Source organism: Spea bombifrons, chromosome 8 (assembly GCF_027358695.1).
Source record: "Spea bombifrons isolate aSpeBom1 chromosome 8, aSpeBom1.2.pri, whole genome shotgun sequence".
In the NCBI taxonomy this organism is placed as follows: Eukaryota; Metazoa; Chordata; class Amphibia; order Anura; family Pelobatidae; genus Spea; species Spea bombifrons.
In genome coordinates, this window is record NC_071094.1 from 1,824,331 (window position 1) to 1,850,478 (window position 26,148).

Sequence of the window (26,148 nt, forward strand, 5' to 3'; positions counted from 1 at the left end):
CTATAATTATTATTAGTATTTTTTTTACTTTCCAATTAGCAGCGGAGGCTCTGAATGTTCCTTAAAGAAACTCCACTAATTACAGCTCCGCCGACAACTATTATCAGAAGCAACTCCCAATGACTGGCAAGTACCTTCATCCAGCCCTAAAGCCAAAGGGCTAGATACGTTCTTCAAAACGTTGCCCGCGGCCCAGTTACTCCGCATGTTGATCCAGCCCTTCGTCTTTTCTACAAATCATTCCTAGTGGCCTCCAGGTCAACAAAACTTGGGACAAGATTTCCTTCTGACCGGCCAGGGATAGGCAAAGTGTCCATGGCAAGGTTTTTGAAGGTCAATAGAACATCATTAAATTGTCCACCGCATTCCACCACGAGCAATGTTGGAGCCGACCCCTGCTTCTGATCATCCGTCAAGATGTCATGTATCTTCCCATTCTTTAACAGGTCAGGCAGGCTTTTCCCAGCGTGGGTCTGTCCTTCTATGAAACAGATATTGCTACAAAACAACAGAAGTCGACTCGTGGGGTAGGTTTATAATATAAGACGAGGCCAAGGTCCAACTACGGCTTGAGATCTAGAAACGGGCAGACTAGGTTGCTGTTATCCTACGCCAAATGGGAGTGTTATTTTTGTGGGCTTTTATGTAATTTTCTGTTGTTTTAAAACCATATATTTCTACAGATTTACTATGGCCCTTTTATACACCTCTCCCGCTGTGTCAGCATCCTAACCTTCCCGTAAGCAGCTATTTGGGATGCGAGCTCGAGTCTCCGGAGAGACATGGCTTCATGCTGTCTTAATAAACAAGAGTCTTGGCACCCCAACCCCAAACACGTCTCGGGGAGCCCTTCTATTGTTGCCTGTCTCTTCGGTGTCTCTGCCTCTCCGTGTTTTTATGTCGTGCGCGTCTCGCTCCCTCCATCACAGCGAGCACGCAGTTCCGACACTTGAAGAATGCCATACAAGATAGATTCTCATATTAACGGCATGCACTGGGAGACAGCCTGTTATAGATACCGGGCTATTTATCATTTTCCTGGATTTTATAGCGGATGCCAAAACACATTAACTCTTTGAGTGCCAGCAGCATGACCTTAAATCCTGGTCCAGAGATGGAATTAGATCGCAGACGAACTTAGACACAAAAGGCCGGCTCTGGACCTCCATACACACCCTTGGAAGATAAGAACATTGTGTTGCTGGTTCTTAGGGTTGGGTGCCTATAGAGATAGCATTTACCAAGACCCGTTTGCCTCTAACAAAGCATGTGCCGTGTCTAATCGGGTCCTGTCCACATCCCTTCAGTATGTAAAGGATAAAAACACACGGAGAAGATGCAACTGAGCTGGAACCCTGACCCGGTGGTTCTTGGTTCTATATGTGCGGGGGGCAAACCTCATTTTATACCCACATTAGGTTAGCTCTTCATTCCTCCCAGCCAAGCAATTTACGGTCAACGCCGCGTCCGTAATACGATGCGAAATTACATGACGGTGCTGTGTACAAACGATCAAAATTGCAGACAGTATCCCTTTTAAAATTAGACAGCTCAGAACATTTTAACACCAGCCTGCGATTTGTAAAGTGTCAGAAAGCGGATACAGAGAGGATTTACGTTGGGCCTCATCTCAGAGCAAAATGTACTGAATTCTGAATTATTTAGTTGGATTTTTTCATTTTTTCCCCCTGTTGTCAGGAGTAAACTTCAGCGTCTAACACCGAAGAGGTGGATCGTTATTCTTACATGTTAATGAGATGCGGAAAGATTCATTTTCTTTTAACGACTTTGATGTAGCAGAACCACCGTCGTAAATATTGGTACAAATGATGTTAGATTTTATTATATATATATATTGTATATATTTTTTTATTATTATATATTTTAAAAATATATATTCAAAAATATTTACAAAAAACAAGAAACAAAATAAATCCACCATAGATAGATTAAATATAAACTCGTTATGCTGTTCCGTGGCACAGGAAAAGGCATCTTGATACAGTGTGTCACAGTAGTGTATCTGTGTATCACCATTAGTCGCCGACCAGGTCTATCCCTAAAATGGATGGCAGCAGGGGCATCTGTAAGCCTGAATTATACAATATCCTGAGGTGTTGAGCTGAACTTTCTTGGACCTGGAAGGGTTTCTATGTCTGGGGTACCGTAAGGCTATCTCTGCCTTCATGGATACATTGATGCATTTCAGATATTTCACGACCCCTTTCTATAGTGAGGTCCCGGGGTCATTCTTCATGGACCTACATGGCTTCCCTGGATCTGATTTACTTGCTTACAGTTTATGTAGGAGAACTCGCGCCGTGATTTTATTTTAGACTCACATCATGGATCAGCTGTGGCCCATAGGCACCCCTCGGTTGCCCTGTGAATGGTTGGTAATTAAAATGGTGAAATTAGGATGTGAGGTCATGGAGGAGGTTGAGCTCCACCGGGGAAGCATGCATGTTTTTCTATATCTGGTCTACAGCTAAATATTTAATATTTAAATGATTTTTGGCACCGCGTCTCCCACTGGATAGATCATATGTTTTTGGCGCTGATTTTTGTGCTGATTCTCATTGTGCCCGGTACATTTTTTGGCAGTCCTTTTTGTGCCGATTCTAATCGTGTGGCAGTTTGTAACAACGTTACTCTTATAAACCCCCCAGATTGTGGAAAATTCTCTCTGTAACGTGCTGCAACGCGACTGGGCAGATCCGTTAGGTGTTTCTGCACCACCAAACCCCGACAGCCGGGTGGAAACACATCTCCTGGCACCAATTTCATGACACACAGTCTGTGCCCACAATACAGAACGGCTTTCTCCTCGGAGATCGAGCGGTGACCAAGTGCCGGCTCCTTCTGCTTGGGATAAATTGGATTGAAACCTCTGAAGACTTATCGGCCATTTTACAGTTTCTGAAGGACTTTGCTCAGGACATTTTATCTCTTGGGAGCTTGCGCTCTTATTTTGTTTTTTTTTACACTCATTCTATTTTTTCCTTCATCCCTCTGCAAAAAAATTAAGCAGAAAAGGATTTCGTGTGAACCCAGTGATACTATTTATAATTAAGTCTCAATGCTTTTTATAGCCCAGAGGATTGTGGGTAATATAGTTCTGCATCATGCGGATCAGGAGGTACAAGCTGGAATAAAACTCCCGAAATTCCCCTGACACATGACAATCAGCAGCCAATCAGGATGCTTGAATCTGACACACCCACGAGGTTCCATTTGGGACCTCAGGGTTCCTCAAGTAAGACGCGGCTCAGATGTAAAACCTTTAAGCAGTTCTAGTATTCAGATAATAATTGGGGACGTTCTGACTTTTACCCACAGAGTTTACGTTTTTATATTCATTGGATATGAACAGGGAACATGCAACATGTGGTGGAGACACTTAGTGGGCTATATTGTGGTGACATCACTACGATGTCATATCCAACTCTGCCCACATAGGGGATATCATTATCATGTCGTTCAGATGTGCGCATGTAACAATGGCCAAAGAGGCAAAAGCCCCTCTATCGGGACAGTCCCAACCATCTATGGGAATTGGGCATCTAAAGTCTATTTCGGAAACACATGTGAAACTGCATGCATGCGCGTGGTAAGGGTATTCGCTAAAACCGCAGCGCCAGACGATGCTGACAAGCTGTAAATAGGTGGATAATTATTAATTCGGGAAATGGCACTATTTTTAATTCTTATTTTTTACAGTAACCGTACACAATTGTGTTAACAGCACTATTATCCAGATCTGCTCTCCAGCGTGAAATAATTTAACTAAAACTCAACTTTTTTTTCCAGACTTGAAACATAAAATTAAAATTCACTTTAAGTTTTTTTTTCAACCCAAAGGTGTCGGCCGGAGACTCATGTATTTTTTCTGCTATTATTATCCGGAAAGCTCTTGAAGATCTGCTTTCTAACATTATGGCCTGGCTGGGGTGATGGGAGTTGTAAATATTTCGTATTCCAGATGTTATTATACAATTTGCATAGGAATTAGCCGGCGGCTTAGCGAAAGCGACGAGCCGAGCTCTGAGTCTGTTAGAGGTTCTGTTACCGAGAGATTGTGTGTGATGCAACCAAGGCTGCCAAATTCCCCGGGGGAAGTGTGGGTTTGTGTATGTATGCGCGACTGTGTGCATATGTGTGCAGCTCCAGCTGAGACCCATCATGCGCAACTCCCCGGAGGGAGAAGGTCTCTGGGAATCCCCACGCTTCGCATGTCTAGCTGGACAGATAATCAGTTTAACACATTAGTACAGTACATCCTGATTATACTGCTCAGGTCCCCATCTTACTCTGCTGAAGGATACACAGGGAAGGGCTGGCAAATATCGGCCCAGGGGCCAAGCCTAGACCAGGGGCTTAATGCTATGAGAAGCAGTCAATATTCTGAAACGCACATTGACCAAAAGAGAAAGCCCATCAGATGAGCACAAAAGGATCCAGTCAGGGTGTAGATTAGATCTCCCTTAAGATCATTTTGTTCCCTCTGGTGGCTTTATGTGGAATTCCACGTAAAAAGATTAACAAAAAAGAATTCCCCCCAAAATTGCCCCTATTGATACAATGGTTGGAGCAAGATTCTATTATCTTGCATTAATGTCGATTTCTTCTGTACCCAGCCAACAATAACAGAAGTATCTTTTCTTTAGGATTCTGGCAACTGCTGGGGCAAACTTTGACTTGAGGACCTTGAGAGCGGTGAGGGTGCTGAGGCCACTGAAACTCGTATCTGGAATACCAAGTGAGTAACGTGGGGGATACTCAAAAAAGGGATGGACCTGGTCCAATGCCATTATCTCCCACTCACCAGCTACTCTTCGGCTATTTCTGCACATTCCACATACGCTCTCCAATTCCAACTCATCCTGCCCACCAGTCGTGGGATCTGTCCCCATCTGCATGCGATAGTTTAATCACCAGAGAAAGGACGATGAGGACAACCAGAATCAGTGGTCCACCAGTGTTCCCACCTCTGTGTAATCTGCTTTTGGAAATACCCCCTTTCATTGAGGTGTGCTGTATGTGTTCCATGTTCCTTGAATTTAAGTCTAATGCGGTTATTTATGTATTATTGTCTCCTAGGCCTGCAGGTGGTTTTGAAGTCCATCATGAAGGCCATGGTACCGCTCCTGCAGATCGGTCTTCTTCTGTTCTTCGCTATAGTCATGTTTGCAATAATCGGGCTGGAGTTTTACATGGGCAAGTTCCACAAAGCCTGCTTTACTAAAGACGGAGGTAAGAACCGTGTTGACAATGTCTCTGCTTCCTCCATAAACCCAAGCTATTAGTCAATGAAAGTGAAGTTCCTCTCTCCACATGACTACTACACTTGGGTGGACCGTACTCAGCTCCATATACATTCCATGGAACCAAAGATTTGGTAGAAACCAAAATACCTACCTACCAATATTTAAATAGTTAAAATGCACATTTCCCATGTTTACTGCAAACCAATTGGATGTTCCTTTAAAAGGCACAGCGTTGGTCTTTAATTCTTCATTCCTTTTAGCACACGGCCAAATCTGGGTGAACTGCCAGAGAGGCTCTTTCTGTAAGAAGCTCAAAGTCTGCTATCTAGACGGGGGTTTGTAGATCAATGGAGCTGGAGATTCTGGTGTCAGGGAGTGTTAATAAGTTTTTACCGTATCGCATAGCCAGGCTCCCTTAAGTTTTACCTCTAGACATTAGAATAAATTGACATAATCCATTGATGCGTCTTTGCCTCTGATTTTACTAATGTGCAGGGCCGTGCGTGTGCCAGGGCTTAAAATGATTAACCTGAAGCCGGACAATGCTTTATTCTCGCTTCTCAAACCCACTCTAGAAGCTCTACTTAATTATGTCTTAAAGACGGGGAATATTCTGTGTTTTTTCATATTTTAATCTTTTTTTTAAATGTAAATGGAGGTTCAGTACATTAGAAAACCCCATAAAATTAGGGGGGGGTAGGGTACACCAACCATGTGGTCCCATTATTATCTAGACGGACTCTAGCACGTACCTCTTCTACAAGGATCATGAGGGCCTTTAAAACAGAACACGTGGGATATTACACAACTAAATTTAGCCACAATTTGCTAAAAATAGAAATCTTTTCAAACAAGAGGAACACGTTGGCAATTCACATTATATTATCATTAAAAAATAAGGATTTTTAAGCCATTTTCGCTATCCTTCACCACTTAGTACTCTTGCAGACGCCTATTAGACATCCAAGGTGTTGGGTTTAGACAGAGGGGCCCAGCTGGATTCGGTATTTTTGACGCTACTCTTTACCATAGAAAGAAGGCAGATGGCGGTTTATAAAAGTGTAATATTTGTTAATATGAATATGTCAAGAGCGGAGTCAGTGGGGACTTCCAATTAATCAGTCAATACAATGTTTATAGAATCAGGCGTGAAACTAGTCTCTAAACGGTGCATTTATTACAAATCTGCTCTGTTATGAAGAAAAAAAAAAAGACAAAGCCTTCAAGGAAATATCACAACATATCAGACATGGAAGATTATCACAATACGTCAGGATATCGCATTACCGAGGAGGCTCACAATAAAACATTAAAACTTACATTATTACAGAACTTGGTTTCTACAGCGGTAACCATGCCAACAGCGCCGTTCATTTTATTTTTTATTTAAAGGGTGATATTATTTTAAAAAAGCGCAAAGATTTAACATATTAAAAATTCTTTTTTTTCATGTTATTTTATTTGCTCTTATAATTGTGTCTATGATGGTTTTGCAGATAAAGCCTGTTGTGTGCTTCTACCTCCTAAGACTTGGAGAACTGGAGGTCTTGCTGGCTTAACTATGGTGACGTATCATAGAGTTGAGTCTTGATATTGTACCATCCGAGCCGGCAAGACCTCCAGCTTCTCTTGTGGCATAGAGTAGCGGTTTGTTCTTCAGGTCTCTGCGAAGGAACGCATTGAATGAGGTGGATCTTCTCATCTGGAGTGATAAAGATGTTTCATTGTTGCTTCTCTTTCTAAACAGATGAGCCGGTTGGAGATTTCCCCTGTGGGGAAGAACCTCCGGCCCGACTTTGTGACAACGGCACCGAATGTCGCCATTACTGGAAGGGCCCCAACTTTGGTATCACTAATTTCGACAACATCTTGTTTGCGGTCCTTACGGTATTCCAGTGCATAACCATGGAGGGTTGGACGGACATTCTCTACAATGTGAGTTCCGATGTTGTTGTATATAAAGAATTACAAATCTTACAACCTTACCTTGGGAAAAAAATGTTCTTTTTATTTTATGTTTTTTAAAATGCAATTTATTATTTTTGTAATTTAAAAACCTGTGTTTTGGGCACTAAGAAAATTATGGAAATTCATGGAAAATTATGGTTCTTTTATAATAAGTGTGGCTGATATTTTCCTTATGTCCAACCTTTTGCTCATTGTGAATTTATACACATCTGCATTTACTTTTTAAATATTTTAATTTTTTTTAGGAAATGTACGTATTAAGTTTTTTTTTTCATTTTTATTCCTTTATTGGTTTTTTTTTTTGTTTTTTGGTTGCTTTTAATATCCTCCAGCATAATTTTCTCCAATCTATTAAAAATAAAAAAAGTGCATGTAACGTGTTAATATCCATTTCCCGATAAATGTTGGTTCCTGGTTTCCAGTCAAGAGACGTTTTTTTAATTAATAGCTTTCTCTTCCTCTGTGACATATGCGGATGTTGTGAACTTGCTTGAGTAAGATCTGTTGCTTTTGGTTGGGCTGCATCCTCCCGTTCAGTCTGGTAAACAGATTGATGAATCCCGTGGACTTTCTGTCTCTTCCTGATGGTAGAATATGCTTTGTAGGGCTCATTTTTCAAGGCATTGATTCCCGTTTGCCGCTACAGCGACAGCAAACAAAAGCGAGAGGAAAAAAAAGCGCCCATCGCCCAACGCTTTAGGCCGGTCGGGCCGATTTCATTCAGCCTTTCTCCTAATTCAGCGATATGCAAGCCAAGGTTTGCCAAACCCAAAGAACCAGAAAGAAATCTCTCTTTTAATGTTCCTGGAGGGTCAGGAGCTTTTTGTGCATTTTATGTAGCATTCTACTACATTCTACGTAAAGGATAGCCGCTCGTCTGCTTAACAAAATCAGGTTAGTTGGTAAATATATCTCCATGCTTGGAATGCAGCCTCCGTGCTTAAAAGCGAAGTCTTTAAAATAACGGGAGCGAGCAACATCACATAATGATAAATATTTTGCCTCGCTTGTTCTAAACGGCAATAAAAAGAGAGGGGTCACAGAGAACGCTGGGTTTGCGTAGCTTCTCGTATCTTTGTTTACTGAAGGATAATTTACGAATGCCGGCTGGGAGTCTGCAGAAGTCTCCTGTGTAGGCGTTAGTTCGGCTGATGTAAAAGTTTTAAAGGCATCTTGTTGAAATACGTGCCGTGCTGGTTAGTGGCTCCTTCGTCGGGAAAAGCCAACGAGAGCTGTCCAGCTGCTGATTCCCACGATTGTGACGTGTGGCTGGACTCTCATCTCTTAGAGGTGCATGTTGGCTACCGAGGCGGGTTAATAATATTGGAGGGGGCCCCGTGGAACTCCAGAGCCCCATCTGACTTTGATCCACCCCATGTTGGCTAACACTTCTATGGTTTAAGGGGGGTTCCAACCTAATAGAGATTTCTGGTTAGCAGTTACCTCTGTCTGTCCGTGTGTCCACATAGGATGTTCGCCTCTTTGTTGTGTGTCTCAGCCTGTCTGCCTTTCATCTTTAACAATGTGTAATTTGTGAGTCTGTCTGGCATGAGTGGCATCATGACACTAAATAGTATATGGCTGATATGTGGCCAACGATGGGCAACATAGGCTTGACGCCTTTTGCCCTGATGAAGAACCTACTGGGTCTAAAGGTTGTCATGATTCTATTTGCTGTAATGCAGTGCACCTTTTGTACTATGATACATATTCACAAGGCCCTGAAGGGACAACTCAGTGTGGGAATAAAATACAATTTGCCAGGAAAACGTGGATGGTAGGAGCAGCAGAATGAAGAGGGTGTGGGAGCCAAGCACGGAGGGGCATAGTAATTCAGTGCTGTGTTGCACAGCAGATGATAAAGGTTCTGTGTGCCTGTTCTGCCAGCTACATCATTTAAAAAACCCAGTTAGTTGACACCATGCCATGCCCAGGAGTAAGGTACGAGGGCCACGATTCTCCAATGGGTTAAGAGAGTCAGTCTGCTTACCAAATAAGCGTTAGTATCTCCGAAGTGCCTGATTTTAGTAGGACAAACATCATTTAAGACTCAAGTCTCCTGCCCTTCCAGTTTAGGATTCGAGTTCTATCTTCTGACCTCTAGAATCACCTTTTTTGGGTCATCAGAGGATAACAGCTAAAGAAGTGGTAAAAAGCAGCCCTCAGTGTCAGATATCATCAATATGACGTTACGAAGCTGTAGCATCGCATGGTAGTAACAACGCGCTCCTGCAATGTTGTTACAAAGTTTCCCCATAAACAGATTTGAAAAGCCTTGATTAATGTTTGAAGAATGCCATGCTATTTAAGGTTAGTTTCAATCACAATCCTAAGCAGCTCTTGGGTTATTTTCAAGACAAAATCTATCATTTGACTCAACAGGAGATTTCAGCCAAAAATAGTCTAAATGGCCACTGCGAAATTTATTGAATAAAATCCCGAGTGCTCTGCTGTGTCATACAATGGAATATTTATGAATGTAATTCCGGCTGATTTCGTCAGTAATGGATTAAATTGCAATTACTAGGATTTCGAGGCCTTTGAACTGATTACAGAGGTGGATAAAATTATCCACAATTTAGAAAATTCTCAGAATCTGACCTAGATCTAGAAACTAACCTAATGAATAAGTTGTTGAGGCTGTCGCCATACTCCTTTCCTGAGGGCCAAGAACCCCATCCCCTAATTCCATGATGCAAAAGTCCATCTTCATGATCCACGATGTATTACAGGCTTTAAGGATGTCCTCAGATCATGAATAAGTGTCTCGTGTTTGAACCACGTGTGCTCCAGTGTGTAGAGACAGGAAACCAGAGCTGTTTCGGGGAATAGATGGACAACCCAGGTCAAGTGTAAATGAAAATGGAGCCTCCGATGACATAGAAATCACAGCTCTTGCTTTGCTCTTATGTATCGTTTGTGGGTCTTGAGGGTATTGGGTTATGACATCATATCTCAGCTGAACAGATATCACCATTTTTTCTATATAGCCCACCAGAGGCAGAAAACAATTGGTTGGGTGCCAAAAATGGTCAAGCCCATCTTTTCGCTTGGTGGTTCAACTATAGCTCAATAGACTCTAATGTTCTGAAAACATACTCTGGCAAGGTCTTCATGTTACGGAGACTCCCCTGAAAATCAGCTGACGTTCACATGTTCCAACTGATTACCCAAGAGGATGGCATTATCTTGTCAAGGGCTGGCCATTGGGCTTTAAAATGGGATTAAAGATCGATTAGTAACAGGAACGAAGGCCAAGGGATGAGAATGTTTCTAGGCATGGCCGAACGAGGGGGAGTAGCATTTGTTTTAACCATTTGCTGGTGACCACAAAGACCAGATGAGTTGGAGCGAGATTTATAGGTGCTCTTAGAAGAACTACAATCTCCTCCACCTTTCATTAGGTGCTTGACAATGTGTTACTCATCCCTTCGTCTTTTAGGCCATTAATTGACCCTTGGCTCTCGGCAGGACCCTTGGCAATGTGGGAGACCCATATGGGCTCGGAACTGTGGGATAATGCCGCGTACATTCACACCAAACCACCATTCTTTGTTATCAAGAGTAGGTGTGTAGGGTTCTGCGGTAGGTCTTATTTCATGGTGCACCTGTGGACCAATAGAGTCCTAATCCAGATGTTTTTTAAAGGATAAAACAGGATCTCATCTGCTCCTCTACCCATTAGATTTACACAGGGACTGGTATTGTTGGCTCCGGGAAAAGAAGTCAGCCAAGCAAAAGCATCTATTATACATACTGCTGTACTCTAGGCTGCAGGCACCGCACTCGTGCACGCATATTATATTCACGCACACTCGTTTGGCTGCACTGAACCCACTGCTCCGAGAAATCCGTTCTCCCGCGCTGGCGTCAGCATGATAAAACCGGGGTCCCTCACATCAGTGCTAACCGAATGCCACTACACATTATTTTGGTCTCTTTGTAGGAAGCCAGAGACCAGAAAACATAATTTGCTTTCAAGCTTAAACAAATCATTCTTCTTTGTATACACTGAAACTGCGGAAGACACACACATATTTATTTCTACAAAGAAACCTAGAAAGATAGATTATGATAGATGAGTAAATTTACATAGTATTTGGTTCTCTGGAGCAGCCTCCCAGCAGAAGTGGTAGAGGGTAATACAGTGAGGGTATTAAACATGCATGGGATAGACATACGGCTCCTGAATCTAAGACGAGACCAACGACTGATTAAGGGTTGAGTCTTTACAGCAGGAAAAACGGGCAGACTAGATGGGCCGACGAGGGGCCGGCAGAGTCTCTGTTTCTTTGCGTGGATACATAAATCCCCCTGAGTGATGGAGCCGTCAGACCAGTGTCGTAACGCAATCATTTTCTGAGCGCTCCAGACTGGTTTTGTCACCATCCCCACTGTCTGTGTATTTTCACAGCTCCGGAAAGTAATTTTTTCACACGTCTGTGCGTTAGATGGGTTTTTCCTTTAATGTTGTGCCACAACGGACTGAATTGTGTGGCTTTGTAGAAGAGCTGCTGCCAGACTGGACAATTGGGCGAGTTGGATAATTTATTGGACGAAGAGAAAACGAGCCCAACAGGTTTTTGGAGAAAGCCTCCGCTGATATACCCCCCACTCCTACTGATGTAGGTCCTTCTCACTGATTTAGCCTCAATTTCCTTGTAGCTTTGCCCCAAAGTTACCTAATCTTACAATATTCAAACTCCATTCCATCATTCAGTGAGTCACCACCATGGACGTTTTCGCTCAGCTATAGACTGGTGAATACCAAATGGCGATTATCCCCAAATAATTATTTTGGGGGTGTACATAGGCTATCTCGCCATCTTTTTTCAAACAAGAATTCGTTGGCACCTATGGAACATTTAGCCAATTGTTCACCACAAAGCCTAAGACCCAATCACTGGTTTATATCCATTGAAATCCAAATGAAATATATCCTTATTGCTAATCATGAGATACCAAATACAGAGAAGACTCGGCTGGCCCCCAACCTCTTGACGTTGGGGAGGTTACCATGTGATAAATCCCTTGAATTTCATGCATCTGCTTGTTTTATGACTCAGATTCCATAATAGCTAATATTCCTTCAATCCAATCAATACACTTAAAACCTCTCGAGAGACGTTGAGCCTTCTCTTATCGTTCATCCTTTTGAATGGGGGAGGAACGCCAGCGGGGCATTTATATAAAAAAGGGGGTTTACGTGAAATTTCTAGGAAAGGACGCCGGAGTCTGAGCCCGGCTCTTTCCTATAGAAATGTCTATATATTCCGTCTATAGCAGCCGCAAGCTGTGCCTACCAATTCCGCTGAACACGTCGCTTCTCAGCAGGTCTCTGTGACGGGGAAAGGGTTAATTATTAATGCTTTTGGTTGGCTAGGCGAACGTTAAATCACATTAGCGATGAGTGGGGAAGGGAGACGCAGGCAGTCTGCCGGGAGCGCAACCAGTCTCTAACTTACGGCTCTGCCTTATTTCGACCTGATTTAAAGCTGGTATTTATTTGCGAATTTATATAGCGTGCAGAGAGCTGGAGAGGGGGGGTGGATAACGAGATCGCCAAAGGGGGAGAAACCCTGGATGGGCGTATTCGCAACCTATTTACATAAGCAATGTTGGGTTTTCTTGGGCAAAAATACATTTATTTTTCTCCAAATTGCTTTGCTTTGTACGTGACCAAAATGTCCATGTGGCATAATCAGCACCCACTCCTGGATCCGTGGCCAGCGCTCCCTAGGCACCGAACACTCACTTTCTTCCCAGAGACAGATCAGCAATTTCCTGATATCTGCAGGAAATATTTGGAGGCGCTTATTAAATATGAATACATTCTGGGAAAAGAGAGTGAGTCTGCCCCGTTACATACGATTAGCCCTTCCCCTTGTGCTTGGCGGGTGGCAGTGAGGCAACATAACCGGAGATATTTAAACCGTGTGCCGTTCGGGGTTTCGGATGCCGCTGTGCGATGCCTTTTCTATGTATACTGATAAGCCGTGGGTTACACACAGCAGCAACACAAGTCGTGGTAGAGCCACGGTAGAACGGTAGCCAGAGCTATGAAAACATATGAAAAACCTCTTCGGGCTTACATTCAGGAAAGGCTTTGGTTCTGGCCGATCTGACCAACCCTGCGGGTCAGGCTATTCCGTGTTTTATTTGGAGTGGCAGCATGTGCTTGGTGGGGAGAGGGGGTTCTGGAGCAGTAGGGGTATGAGAGAGAGAAGATAAAAAACTAAATTGATGTAAGCCGTGTCATTTTAATGGAGGCAGTATGTTACTTTGATAAGAAACATTGAGTATTGGAGCACTTGATTAGGGAACTCAGACACCAGGGGTATTAAGAAATACTGCCCTAACTCAAGGCACCCAAATGCCCCACGTTGGGCATCTTCTTGTCTCTCTATACTATATTTGTAGGTGCCCTTGGAGTGTTTAGGTTCCACATGGAGACGTTTGTGCAAAATTAATTCCGTCATTGTCATGGAGTGTCAACAAAAAGCCATGGCTTTAATAAGCTGTTCCAATTAGCGACTGGTATGTCACCTCTGTTTGATATCTGTTTAAGGCATGAGATTCTGTGATCTACGACAACGTAAGTCATATGGGTTTAGTCCAAAGCATCTGGAAGATGTCTAAGAGAAATAATCAAAGGAAGAGAGCAGGAATCTCACATTAACCCATGAAAATCTCTCTGTACCACAGACTAACGATGCCATCGGACCAATGTGGAACTGGCTCTACTTCATCCCTCTCATCATCGTTGGATCCTTCTTCATGCTGAACCTGGTGTTGGGTGTCCTCTCGGGGTAAGTGTTCAATCAGCATCAGAATCAATCAACGCAGTATAACATGGAGACACGAAGCAGCCCCGGTCCATGCAGCCAAAAAAAAAGGTTCAGCCATAAAAAAGGTGTTAAGTTATATTTCCAAACAAAAGTTGTAATTATTCCCCGTCTCTGGGAGAAGCAGCATTTGGAAGGTCCAAAATGGTCATTTCCATCTACTTCAACCAGATATACAAATGAATTGATGGGCTTTAAACATTACAAAACGTGTCTTAAAGTGCAGGCAAAAACATTGCGTTAGTTTCCATGGTGACTACCCTGCCTTTCGAATTTGTATAATTGCACCACTGTGCAAAATTTCCTAATTTTCCTAAAACATGTTGCATATCACCCTTAAATGCATCTGTGGATTATTTACATATCCACCTAATAATAATTGTTTACATAAGTCGCCTCCGTATGCACCTCCAGCCCACACTACATTTCGTAAGACTATTTTGCGTCATTCTATCTTTCTTCCTGCGTTTCTTTGCTAAAGCTTCTTCCCTATCACTTTTTCTTTTAGTTGTGTTTTAGTTGTGTTTATTCTTTTACTGTTTTTATCTGTTGGCCAATCGTCTAACCTTTTCATGTTCTCCATGAAATCATGCCTTCACCCACCTTGAAGCCCCCTGTAAGGCGAAGCAAAGGTATAGTCTTTGTTGTCTGAAGCCCCCCACGATCAGGTCTTGTTTCTATTCAACCCCCGGATTGACCTATCACAAGGCCCATCAGGGGGTAAAAAGCAAATCACAAAACCCAGTCTCCTTTCATAAATTCCCAGGACTAAATTATTCATCAGAGACTGATGGGAATCCAAGGGTTTTGCCACGGCGTTTTATATTCCACACGCTCTCGCACCTCACGCCTCATCTCAGATTTTCCCTTTTCATCTTTTTCCTTTTTTTTCTTTATTTCATTTTTTTTCTTTTTTTTTCTATCCATTTTATTATTTTTTAGAACAACTAATCTGTTTGAAGAAGAAATAGCTCAAAGATTTTCCCCTCGTTTTTTTTCTGTGTGCCCTGGCTGTTGTTGGCGTGTGTTACCAGAAAATTCACTTTTTTGTTGTATCATTCTATGTCCCAACGAGACACCACCCTTTTCTCTGTATCCTTCCCAAGGGTGTCGCATTGAGGTCCCTCCTGTTTCAAAAATAATTAAACACCTCGAATGAAATTGCTCGCACCCAATGTCTCCTCCGGGCAGCTCGTATTTAAATAGTTTTGGTCCGATTTCTTTTGAGTGAAAAGCTCCGTAGTTGTAATAGTTAAGGAAATGTATTCTAATCCGTAACATTGTATCTGTTGCTTGCAGGGAATTTGCCAAGGAACGTGAGAGAGTAGAGAACAGGAGAGCGTTCCTCAAACTCAGGAGACAACAGCAAATTGAACGCGAACTCAACGGCTACCTGGAGTGGATCTTCAAAGCTGGTGAGAAACCAGAACAGTTGAATGTCTGCTCTTTTAATTGGTCCCCTGTTACTTGTGTTTGTTTGTAACTTGAAACACTATGGTTGGAGGTACCACGGGCGACCGGTTCTAGTACATTGGTACGTTGATACATACAACCAATCGGCCCGTCTCATTCGCCCATTTTAAATAACTTTTTACTTATTCAGTCACTACAGTAGCTTTACACACACACACCCCAAGCTATCTTGAATTAATTTGCTGTGTTTACCTGTACTGCTTCCACTGGAAGTCTAATCCAGGTATCTACTGCCCTTTCCATAACATAGACTTTTCTCACATTATAAATCTTACAATTATAAATCATGCTTATCTAGTTCTAGATTCTATTAAAATGCTTTATTTAACTTAATCCCTTGATCCTTTTAAATGTTTCTGTCATGTCTGACTTCATTCTTTCATATTAAGGGTTTTTCTTCTTCAATATTTCCCCTCATTGCTCATAAAACTGCCCCACCGGTGGCTTGTTGGGCCGTAAATGTCAGGTTCTGATGATTATACAGGGTTGTCTTCTATGGTGAGAATCAACGGTGAGATCAGATGTTACTTTATAGGCTCAGGGATCTCAGTCCTTTTGCTTCTTTTCTTTTTACAGAGGAAGTGATGCTGGCAGAAGAAGATAAAAATGCTGAAGAAAAATCTCCGTTGGATGGTGAGTTGGGTTAAAGAAGTCATTTTCGTGGGGCTTTTGCTAACCCTAGGAATTATCCCCTTAGTTGTATTTCTCCTCTGACTCCATATGTGTAAAGATGTCTTAAGTGGGTTTTATTCCTGAGAATAACCTCTTAGGAAATCCCTATCAGGCTTAGCCAGTTACCTCGAAAGTCTGGGGAGAAACATAACCAACAACTGAATCAACCATAATGGGATAACCATATCAAGGATTACGAGGTGTAGATTCAGCTTCAGAAAAGAAGAGCACTTTCAATGAACTCATGGAAGGTTTATGGATGCAAATCAAGGAGCATGATGGCTAGCCATGGCCACACGTCAGTATGGTTCTCCACCATGTTGAAATTTCTATTCGATCCTCAAGGGAATCATCCTGGGATATATTTTGTAGGATAAATACTATAAATTCTTTATGTTTTTGTTCAGTGCTGAAGCGGGCTACCACCATCAAGAAGAGCAAGAATGACCTTATTCATGCGGAGGAGGGTGAGGACCACTTCACTGATATCTGTTCTGTGGGTGAGTTGAAGAAATACTTTACTATCTTTCGGAGATGTGGCCACCAAAGTGGCATCTTGGCCAAACAGTTATTCTCAAGTCCACCTTGGTAGGACTCACTAGACTGAACTCTGCAGCTCTATAATCTTGGGCAAGATCTGACCACAGAAACCCACATACTAGCCCAGAAAAAAAATATATTCTATTAAAAAATGTTAATTTTCTCCAAAAAATAGATATTCATCAAAATGCCGATTATTTCCTCTTTATTAAAAAGTTGATGTCATGGAAAACTATCTTTTCTTCAGCCGAAACATAATATTTCTGCTGCGCAGGCAGCAACAAAGCCGTCTTTCTAAAATCTAATATCTCGGCTCACACAATGCAGTAGAGGGAATTAGAAAGGAACATATGTTTCTCTAGAAGGACTGGAGTCAGACGCAACCCCCAGGAAAACACTGAATGAAGAGGAATGTGCAAATACTGTAAACACAACAACACTCCGGCCGCTGCAGGATACAATGGAATACAATTCCCAGCAAGCTTAGTCTGCCTTTGGGAGTTGTATTCCACAACAACCCCAGCAGTCCCAACTGCTCATGTACAGACGAAAGGTCGGGAGTGAATGGTGTATATAGACCATATATTAATATAGCCCTTTGCAACAATGTAGCCAGAGTTACGGTGTTTGCCCACAAAAAGGCTGAAGTCTAACAACTGAACATCTTGTTTGTATTGGTCCAGAGACGGATGCAATATGGGCTTTGCTAAAGTTATGAGTTACTGATATTTTATCTTCTGAAGGGACGGGAGAACAGGAGAACCGTCTCACAGTCCCCGGTACAAAATGTAAGCATTCGCATTTTGTTTTCCCCCATACAGATTCAAAAATAAAATGTCTGTCTCATCTTTCCTTTTTATCCTGTTATTTCAGACCTTATTTTATTACATTTTCTATATGTTTTTTTTTTTATGTTACCAGTTTTTTTTTTAAAAAAGTCTCACCTATAAAATAGGCTGCCCGTAACCCAGCTAGCAAAGAGTTAAAACCCCCAAAATATGTAATTTTTAAGAGTTCCAAAAGCTTTTGGATTCGAGTAGAAGAAAGCTTGGCACTTAACCAAAATGACCTAGCTAGATTTGTTAAATCACATAAATAGAAGCCCTGATTTTTGGATATATAATTTTTTTTTGGTAAATGTAAACTTAAATTTTTTGAGAGAATAAACACGAGTGCAGTTTGTGACATTGGCAAATTCAGGACATCGTCCAGATGACTCACTTCCAAAGGATGAAGAACTCCGAATTCCTCTTTCATTCTTGTTGTTGTTCCATGTACGTGACTTTCCGCTCCACAGAACAGGCTTATGAATAATAAATTCCGGGAAAGCAATGTATAATTAAGGTTGCAAGTGTCTCCTCGGGTCCTGAGGACATCCCAAAACACCTTCGATCGGATTTGTGGTTAACAATGTTACCAAAAATCCTTGGAGCCAATTATTGGTTGATTGCAGATCATATACCTGCACCTAACGTTATAAGTAAAGACGTTCCATTTTTACGGGAACATCTCGCCAGCGGTAACTGATCCTTCTCCTATGGCGTTAGTCTTAATTGTCTATTAAGACATCAGGGTTGTTAGAAAAAGGAACCTGACCTCCAGAATACAATGTCCACGCTAATATAGTTTTATGTTTTATGTTTCATGAAACTCTGAAATACCACACGGGCTGTAAAAAAAAAATCCAGATGTCCTCTAAAATAACGAAACCCAATTTATTAAAAAAAAACCACTTTTTCCAGTTTTCACACAAATTGTCCATCAAGGTTTCCCTTTCCATGATCATAACTGACCAACAGCAAGGAAATCACCTGTTTAATGTGGTTTCATGGTATTTATAGGATAGAAAATGAGGATGAGGATTACTGAAGCTTTAGATCAACAAACTGCATGCAGCCAATGGGAGTGGGTTTCTGTGCCCTGCTTATCTCCCATTGGTTATTCCATGTTCTACTTCCGAACAGTGATTTCGCTCATACGTGTATTGAAGCTCACCCCATAAACTGGTTATCACATAGCTAATCTTTACCGAACCCACTAGTTCCTCCTCAATACTTCCAAATATGTATGGGTTGCCATAGCAGAGCATTTTAGTTCATTACAAAACTCTTAATATTCCTTTAGGAGTTTTGAAGTTAACCAGCTTTGAAATGCTCGGAATACACCTTTGTCTCATTGATTGTGTTCCAGTTTTCCTGAGTAAATCTTGCACTCTTCCAGGTTCACCCTTTGCCAGATCAAGTTTGAAGGGCGGGAAGAATGAAAGCTCTTCCTACCTCCGACGCAAGGAAAAGATGTTCAGGTTCTTCATCCGCCGCATGGTGAAAGCGCAGAGTTTTTATTGGTTTGTCCTCTGCGTGGTTGCGCTAAACACACTTTGTGTGGCTATCGTACACTACAGTCAGCCCGCGTGGCTCACCAGAGCTCTGTGTAAGTATCCTTCGTCTTTGATGTCCCACTAGAATTGTCTGCTTCATAAGGTTCGTAACTAGAATTGTTTTTTTATATATACTTTATAAGCATAATGTGGTTTCTCATTGTAGACTTTGCAGAGTTTGTGTTCCTGGGGCTCTTCCTGACGGAGATGTCTATGAAGATGTATGGCCTGGGTCCTCGTAACTACTTCCACTCCTCCTTCAACTGCTTTGATTTTGGGGTACGCTTTTCATGTGGTTAGGAGCCGCTGTGGCTTAAAAAGATCAACAATGACCCCTCGATTAGCAATGAAATGAAGGATGGGTACAATATACAATGTCTGATGTTATTGTCTTTAAGTTGGGATGTAACCTTAATCATGGTGGGGTCTGTGGGTTCTCGCATGTAGACCCGGCAGATAACACGGATTTCTTTCTATCCCAGGTGATAGTGGGAAGTATTTTCGAGGTGATTTGGGCAGCCGTCAAGCCAGGCACCTCCTTTGGGATCAGCGTACTCAGAGCCCTGAGGTTGCTCCGTATATTTAAGGTCACAAAGTAAGTTTATCTACATCTTAGTTAGCAGCAGGATCTTTGATCTTGATATATCTGACGGCGAAAAGGAATCTCTCCAAACCATATGCCTCTGGATTGCTAAGCCCTGTGCGCCCATTCATCGTATCACATGTCCTTTCTTTCTAGGTACTGGAACTCCTTGCGAAATCTGGTTGTGTCTTTGCTGAACTCAATGAAGTCCATCGTCAGTCTCTTATTCCTCCTCTTTTTGTTCATCGTGGTGTTTGCCTTGCTCGGCATGCAGCTCTTTGGAGGACAGTGAGTCTCTTTTCTTATACTCTTAGTATTCCATGCATTAATACCAAAATAATCAATTTTCAGCAATGTTTTGTTCCGTGTACTATCCATGGAGACTGAGAGTTCCAGAAACTTCAGACCAGCCAACTATAATTCACCAATGGGAGAAGGAATCTCTCTGCCTTGCTTATCTCCCATTGGCTGTGCTGCGTAACGATTACCTTCTTAAAGTAGTTTAGGCACGTTGTCTAAGACCCACTCCATTCTCCAATTATCTCTCTCCTTCTCTAACCAAATACATTAATTTGATATCCTAGCCGTCTAAGGATATTGTTGCATGTTTGTATTTTGTTGAATAAAAGGAAGCCTCGTCAGACCTATAGAAATCATTGCAATAAATCTTCTATTTCTGAATTAATATTACACTGATCTGTGAGTTGGGATATCTTATGATCATTTTCACTTGCAGGTTTTACTTTGAAGAAGAAACTCGGAACACCAACTTCGACACCTTCCCAACGGCCATCCTTACCGTCTTTCAGGTCAAAAAATACCCTGACTCTGTGTATTACCCCTGTGTGAGGCACTTGATTGACAAACCATTCCTCTTAAAATGCCCCTGTAGCATCCATGGCTTTTGTTTTTGCATTTCATATGGTATTCCATCTGCCTCATTAATAGTTCTTCAGGGGGTTCCTTATAACAACAAGATAGAAATCTTTAAATATTCTGTATAGAAGGATTAGAAGAAAAACCCATTGAAAGTGGAAATGGCTGTAGTAAAAATAAGGCTGGTAAGAACAAGATGGCATGAAGTTCAGTTGGGCAGAGGGATGGTCTAAAATAACAAGTGCCTCGAATAGTCTTACAGCTAACGACTAACAGTGAATTAATTCCAGAATACTCAATGTAAAGAAAGATGTCCTAGAAATGAAACATAACTTTAAGATTTGGACTAACTGGTACTTGTCCATCCTCTTGTAATATTGGATCCTCTTGGATAATATTCCATCCTCTTGTGCTGTTTTGCAACATTGTTACATTTTGGTGTTTTTTTTTACGATTTAGTTAGATTGGGGGCTGTTACATCGAGGCAGGCGTTCTTACTTCCGTTGGATTGTCCAATAATGCTGTTTCCCATTCACCACAGATACTGACAGGAGAAGACTGGAATAACGTGATGTATTTTGGAATTGAATCCCAAGGGGGTGTCAGCAAGGGCATGTACTCCTGCATCTACTTCATCATCCTTACACTGTTTGGAAACTGTATCCTTTACATTAACGATAGACACCGAAGGAGCAACATCAACGTGCTGGAGACTGTGGGCCATCGTAGGAAAGTGCCAGTAGATCAGGCCGACCTTGTTTTGCTCTGATAAAGACTAATGATTCTACATCAAGATAGATTTGAGATATTAGGGCAGTTAAATAAATAAAATGGGGGTTTTATTTCCAAAAACAAAGTGCAGAAGATTTTAAAGCCCTCAATACTCAACTGTTTTGAGCAATGAATGGCTTTTAAAATGTTGTAAGCGTTTCATATTATATAGCAAGGAGGAGGCTACGATGCTAAGGGCCGCATTTTGCTATTAGGCTCCTATTTCCATGATTTAAAAATGTCGGAAATGATGTCACAGTTACTTTGTAACACAGTGGAGAGAGGCCTCGTGACCTGATGGATATTCCAAGAATTATAAGGTTTTCTTCCTTAGCTTAAGTTTAATCAGATACCCTTCTTAATGTGTTTTTAGCCATTGCTGTGGACAATCTGGCAAATGCCCAGGAGCTGACAAAGGTAAGATAGTTACACACACACACATATATATATATATATATATATATATATATATATATGTATTACATGGACTGGCCATTGGGCAAACCAGGCATATGCCTCCAATGTACGTAATTCCAAGAGTAGCCTAGCGTCTGGCTTTCCGGACACCGTTTGTCGCCCACTGGCCATTGAAATCTCCAGTCTGACTGATTTTAATCCTCAGTCCTGCCGCGTATATATATTGTGAAATATGTCCTAAGGCGCTCCTGAAAACTCAAACTTGGCTACTAATTAAATTCGAAAATGAGCTGTAATGTACTTTTCGGTCCAGAGGCACGCATTTTAAGGCTGTAGGTCTCCCGAAATAAGTACATCATTTAGCTGAAGAATCGCCTAGTGCAGGCTAAGCGGAAAATAACTATATTATCCCAAATCAATCATGTTTCAAGCACAGTGAATTTGATTACAAGTGCACAGACATCCAAAAAACACAAATTTATGGCCAAAAGCAGCAATACATAACCCTAAATGGCACTACATCACTAACGCGGCATTTAAACATAAATATGGCGGTGCATTGGGTATGACTTATTACTTTTCAATATTATGTTACCATTAAACATTGAAACGGATGACATTTAATGGTTTACCACATTTAAGGCTTGATTTTTTTATAAACCCTGTGCTAAAAATTGGATTTCCATCAAACAATGGCACAACATAATTTATCTGAAAAGAGATTTTAATGATTTTGCTAGTATCTTCAAGGCAGTTTGGGTTGGAGGACAAATGGGGCCAGATAACTGTATGTGGCCCTAGCAATGTCACGTCGGCACCTGGTCAGGGACATCCATTGGCTTTTTACCTCCTTAGGTGAATTATGTGGCCGCTGCACCTACCCCCAAACATGGGGTAGAACTTGCTGATGCCCAAACACACCCCAGAGGTGGGTGAAACCTGATCGTATCCAAAAAGAGTTCCCTTGGGGCAGAAGGGGCTACTTTCTATCCATTTTCAGAGACTGCAAATTAGCATCTTGCCCAACTTGTTTGGTGTAAATATCCAATTTGCCACCCCTGAATGCAATTTGTTTCCCTTCTTCGAATAATAATAATAATAATAATATACCCGGAAAATGTTTTCTTGGTTGAGTTGGTTTATGAAGATAATTTACAAGGGAAATAAAAAAGGCTCTTGATCTTGAGTCTTTCACTTTCCAAGACTTTATATCCCAATTATATGTACTTTAAGCAGAGGTTGTAATAAGAGTTCAAAGGGAACACGGCTAATTGGCAGTATCTCTTTTATCCACCGTGTATCAACGTGTCTTAATTGCGCATATCTAAAAAGAACCGGGACATTTCTTTATTTTAATATTAGTTTGGCAGCGTCTCAAAGAAAAAGAGTGTGCCGTTTTAGCGTCAGTTCCAATCAGAATTCTATACTTGCTGCGCCAAACGGCTCTTCGAAGCTAAAGGGCGATGCGGTCGTTATTGACGAGAGTGATTTAAAGGTTTTAAATGTTGACTTCCGTTATGGTGATACGATCCGAATAGCTCTCGTTAAATAACAAGCATTGGATTATTCTCTCTCATCTGTTGAAGGACTCACCGATGTTCATGGGAGGTCATGCCTTGGTCATGATCTTGGAGCCATGAACAGACAGATCCATGGTTCTAAGGTTAATTACTAGATTATTACCACTATATATTAATTACAATTATATTAATAGAGATTTTTTACTTGATCTGAGACATTACAATTATATCCATTATATCAGAGAAGGCTGAAGAAAGATTAGAATGTTAAGGCTGTTATAGTTCACACAAGGACATCGGTGGATTGGGACTGATGACCTGTGCCACAGACCCTTTTGGGTGGACTCTTGTAGTTTTTTAAAATCTTTACATATTTTTACTACCAAAAATGTGTATTTTCTAGGATGAAGAAGAAATGGAAGAGGCAACCAATCAGAAACTCGCCCTTCAGAAGGCCAAGGAGGTTGCAGAAGTCAGCCCCATGTCCGCTGCGAACCTCTCAATCACAGCGTAAGGAAGATAACTCGTAATGTTACCCATGATCCCCTAAAAATTCCTTATCCTTATTCCAACCTACAAAATAGTTATTGGATTTTCCTCTTACCTTTCCTTGTAAACTACAGTCCCCTTTTTGATGATTCTACTGTCGGGAATTTTAACCCATGAAACCTCTCCCAGTCTTCATAAACGTTATTCGCCTATTTCACCAATCCCCGTACAGGTTTCTCAATAATCCATAAATCCATAACTGTGTTTTTTTTTAGCAAATTCATTCACTTCATTCACCTCTTTGGTGTTGACGTGGCCTGTAAAGTCTCGGGAAGTCACACACGAGTACCAAACGGCATGTTTCAGCTCCCCCCGCACATTTAAAGAGCAGATGTTAAAGTCATCTGGCCACCTCTTGTAGAGCAGATGGATGTTTATTTTATGCATAAAGTTATCATTCGTTGATTCTACCTGATTTGGCTTAATATTTTAGCTCGATTAATGCAAAATGATGGTTCGGAAGTGTGTATATATATATATCTAGACACGTTCTACCAGAGAGATTACATCATTTATTCTTCGCTGGTAATAGTATCTCTTTCTTAATTAGTTTAACTCCTGTAGTTGAAGATTTCATTCTTAAAGCGAAAACGTAAAACTCCAAAATCCTAAATTTCTAAATTTAATTTAATTTTTAATAAATTTATTTAAAAAAAAAAAACACATGGTTTATGGATTGGATTCATCTATATTAACTGGGATATAATATAAAACCAATTTATTTGCATGCCGTTGTGGGCTCATTTGCATATGATACTACATGGTGGTGACACGAAATAGTGGAGCCTCTTAAAGGTTTTAAGTTCCCCTAATAATTTAATAGGTCAGATGACGTGTTTGTGCATGAAGGGAATTCTTGTTTTTCTTATTGTATTCCAGAATAGAAATATTGTATCACTATTTGCATTGTAAATTAAAGGCAGAGACAGAAGTGAAGCGCATTAGCAAAACTCTAGATGGATTTAGAGGCACTAAATAGGATGTGTCTGCCAAATATTTTTTGCATTTAGGGGTGGGTTTAACACACATTACTCACGAAAAACTGAATAAAAGCGAATTCCTCCCCTTCCTCTGAACCCAATTTTCCTTCCCTTGTTCCTCAAAACCCCTGTGTGAGACTTGCAAATAGAGGCAAGTTTCATCTGTCTTGGTCAGCATGTCCTAGTCTACACCTTCTTCATAACCCAAATGTCCTCTTCCATTGTTTTCCTCCTGTCAGCGTCTTTTTGCATACGTTCACCTCTTCATTTCAGCCCTCCTCTCCTGTTTATCCTTTTCTTCCCTCTTTATCTCCCCTCCTTGTTTCTTTTGCCTTCCCTCCCCGTTTCTTGCCGTGTTGGGGGGAGAAGAATCAAAGCTTTACCCTGGTGTTTTTCTTGAATCCAAAACCAATTAATACGTATGGAATCTCCACTGCCCCGGGATAGGGTAAAGTGTTGATCTCAGCCCCCGCCGGTCACATGTCTTTTATAGTTTGATATATTTTGTTTCTCACTTTTCTTTCTTGCATGTGCAGTTTTGTAAAGCAAACTCAAGGTGCAATATCTCGGAGCTCGTCCGTATCCAACGTAAATTCACCGTGAGTTGCCCTATGTTATGATATTCACTGTGCGGATTTCTGATTTATCAGTACCTAGCTATGCATAAACTATATATATATACTGAGAGCATATATATATATAACCGTAATCCCCTCTGCCACATGGCCAAGCATCCATTCTCCCTGCGTGTGGCACTGTGTGCACGAGGCCGAGCACTGAGAAGGTGCCTCATTGCTTCTAAATGTAGTATCTTCCCATGGCACCGCTGACTTACTCCACTTCATCCCCATCCTCAGTTCCACTCCTCTTCCTCGCTCCTAGCATTTAATTGTAGTATTTTTCTTTGGTATTGATGGCTCACTCCTCTTCCTCATCTTCACTCCTTTACCTCGCTCCTATATTGTAAATGTAGTATCTTCTTGGCACTGCTGGCTTACTCCTCTTCTTCATCTTCACCTCCATTCATCTTCCTTGCCCATAGCTTTTAATTGTAGTATCTTTCTTAGTTGGTGCTTGTTCACTCCTTCTCCTCATCTTCATCCTCACTCCTTTTCCTCACCCCTAGCTTCTAATCATCGCATCTTCTACTGGTACTTCTGGTTTGTTCCTCCTTCTCTTCCTCATCTTCACTCCTCTTCCTCACCCCTAGTTTTTGCGTACTCCTTTGGTACTGCTGGTCTACTCCTCTCCCTAATTCTCATCTTCACTTCTCTTCCTTGTTCTCTCCTTCATATGGCCATACCCTTCTT

At 41.4% G+C, this 26,148-nt stretch overlaps 1 protein-coding gene across 1 annotated transcript in view; it reads left to right on the top strand.

Annotated features, from left to right (window-relative positions):
- Positions 1-26,148, top strand: part of CACNA1B (calcium voltage-gated channel subunit alpha1 B) — a 92,949-nt gene that overhangs the window by 27,319 nt on the left and 39,482 nt on the right. The window contains exons 4-19 of the mRNA XM_053472525.1: positions 4,668-4,759; positions 5,101-5,253; positions 7,015-7,202; positions 13,941-14,044; positions 15,380-15,495; positions 16,130-16,186; positions 16,633-16,725; positions 18,986-19,195; positions 19,309-19,421; positions 19,625-19,737; positions 19,882-20,013; positions 20,462-20,534; positions 21,143-21,260; positions 21,722-21,789; positions 23,713-23,819; positions 25,375-25,437. Of these exons, the coding sequence (XP_053328500.1) occupies positions 4,668-4,759; positions 5,101-5,253; positions 7,015-7,202; positions 13,941-14,044; positions 15,380-15,495; positions 16,130-16,186; positions 16,633-16,725; positions 18,986-19,195; positions 19,309-19,421; positions 19,625-19,737; positions 19,882-20,013; positions 20,462-20,534; positions 21,143-21,260; positions 21,722-21,789; positions 23,713-23,819; positions 25,375-25,437 (1,800 nt within the window). The remainder of the gene's footprint in view (positions 1-4,667; positions 4,760-5,100; positions 5,254-7,014; positions 7,203-13,940; positions 14,045-15,379; positions 15,496-16,129; positions 16,187-16,632; positions 16,726-18,985; positions 19,196-19,308; positions 19,422-19,624; positions 19,738-19,881; positions 20,014-20,461; positions 20,535-21,142; positions 21,261-21,721; positions 21,790-23,712; positions 23,820-25,374; positions 25,438-26,148) is intronic.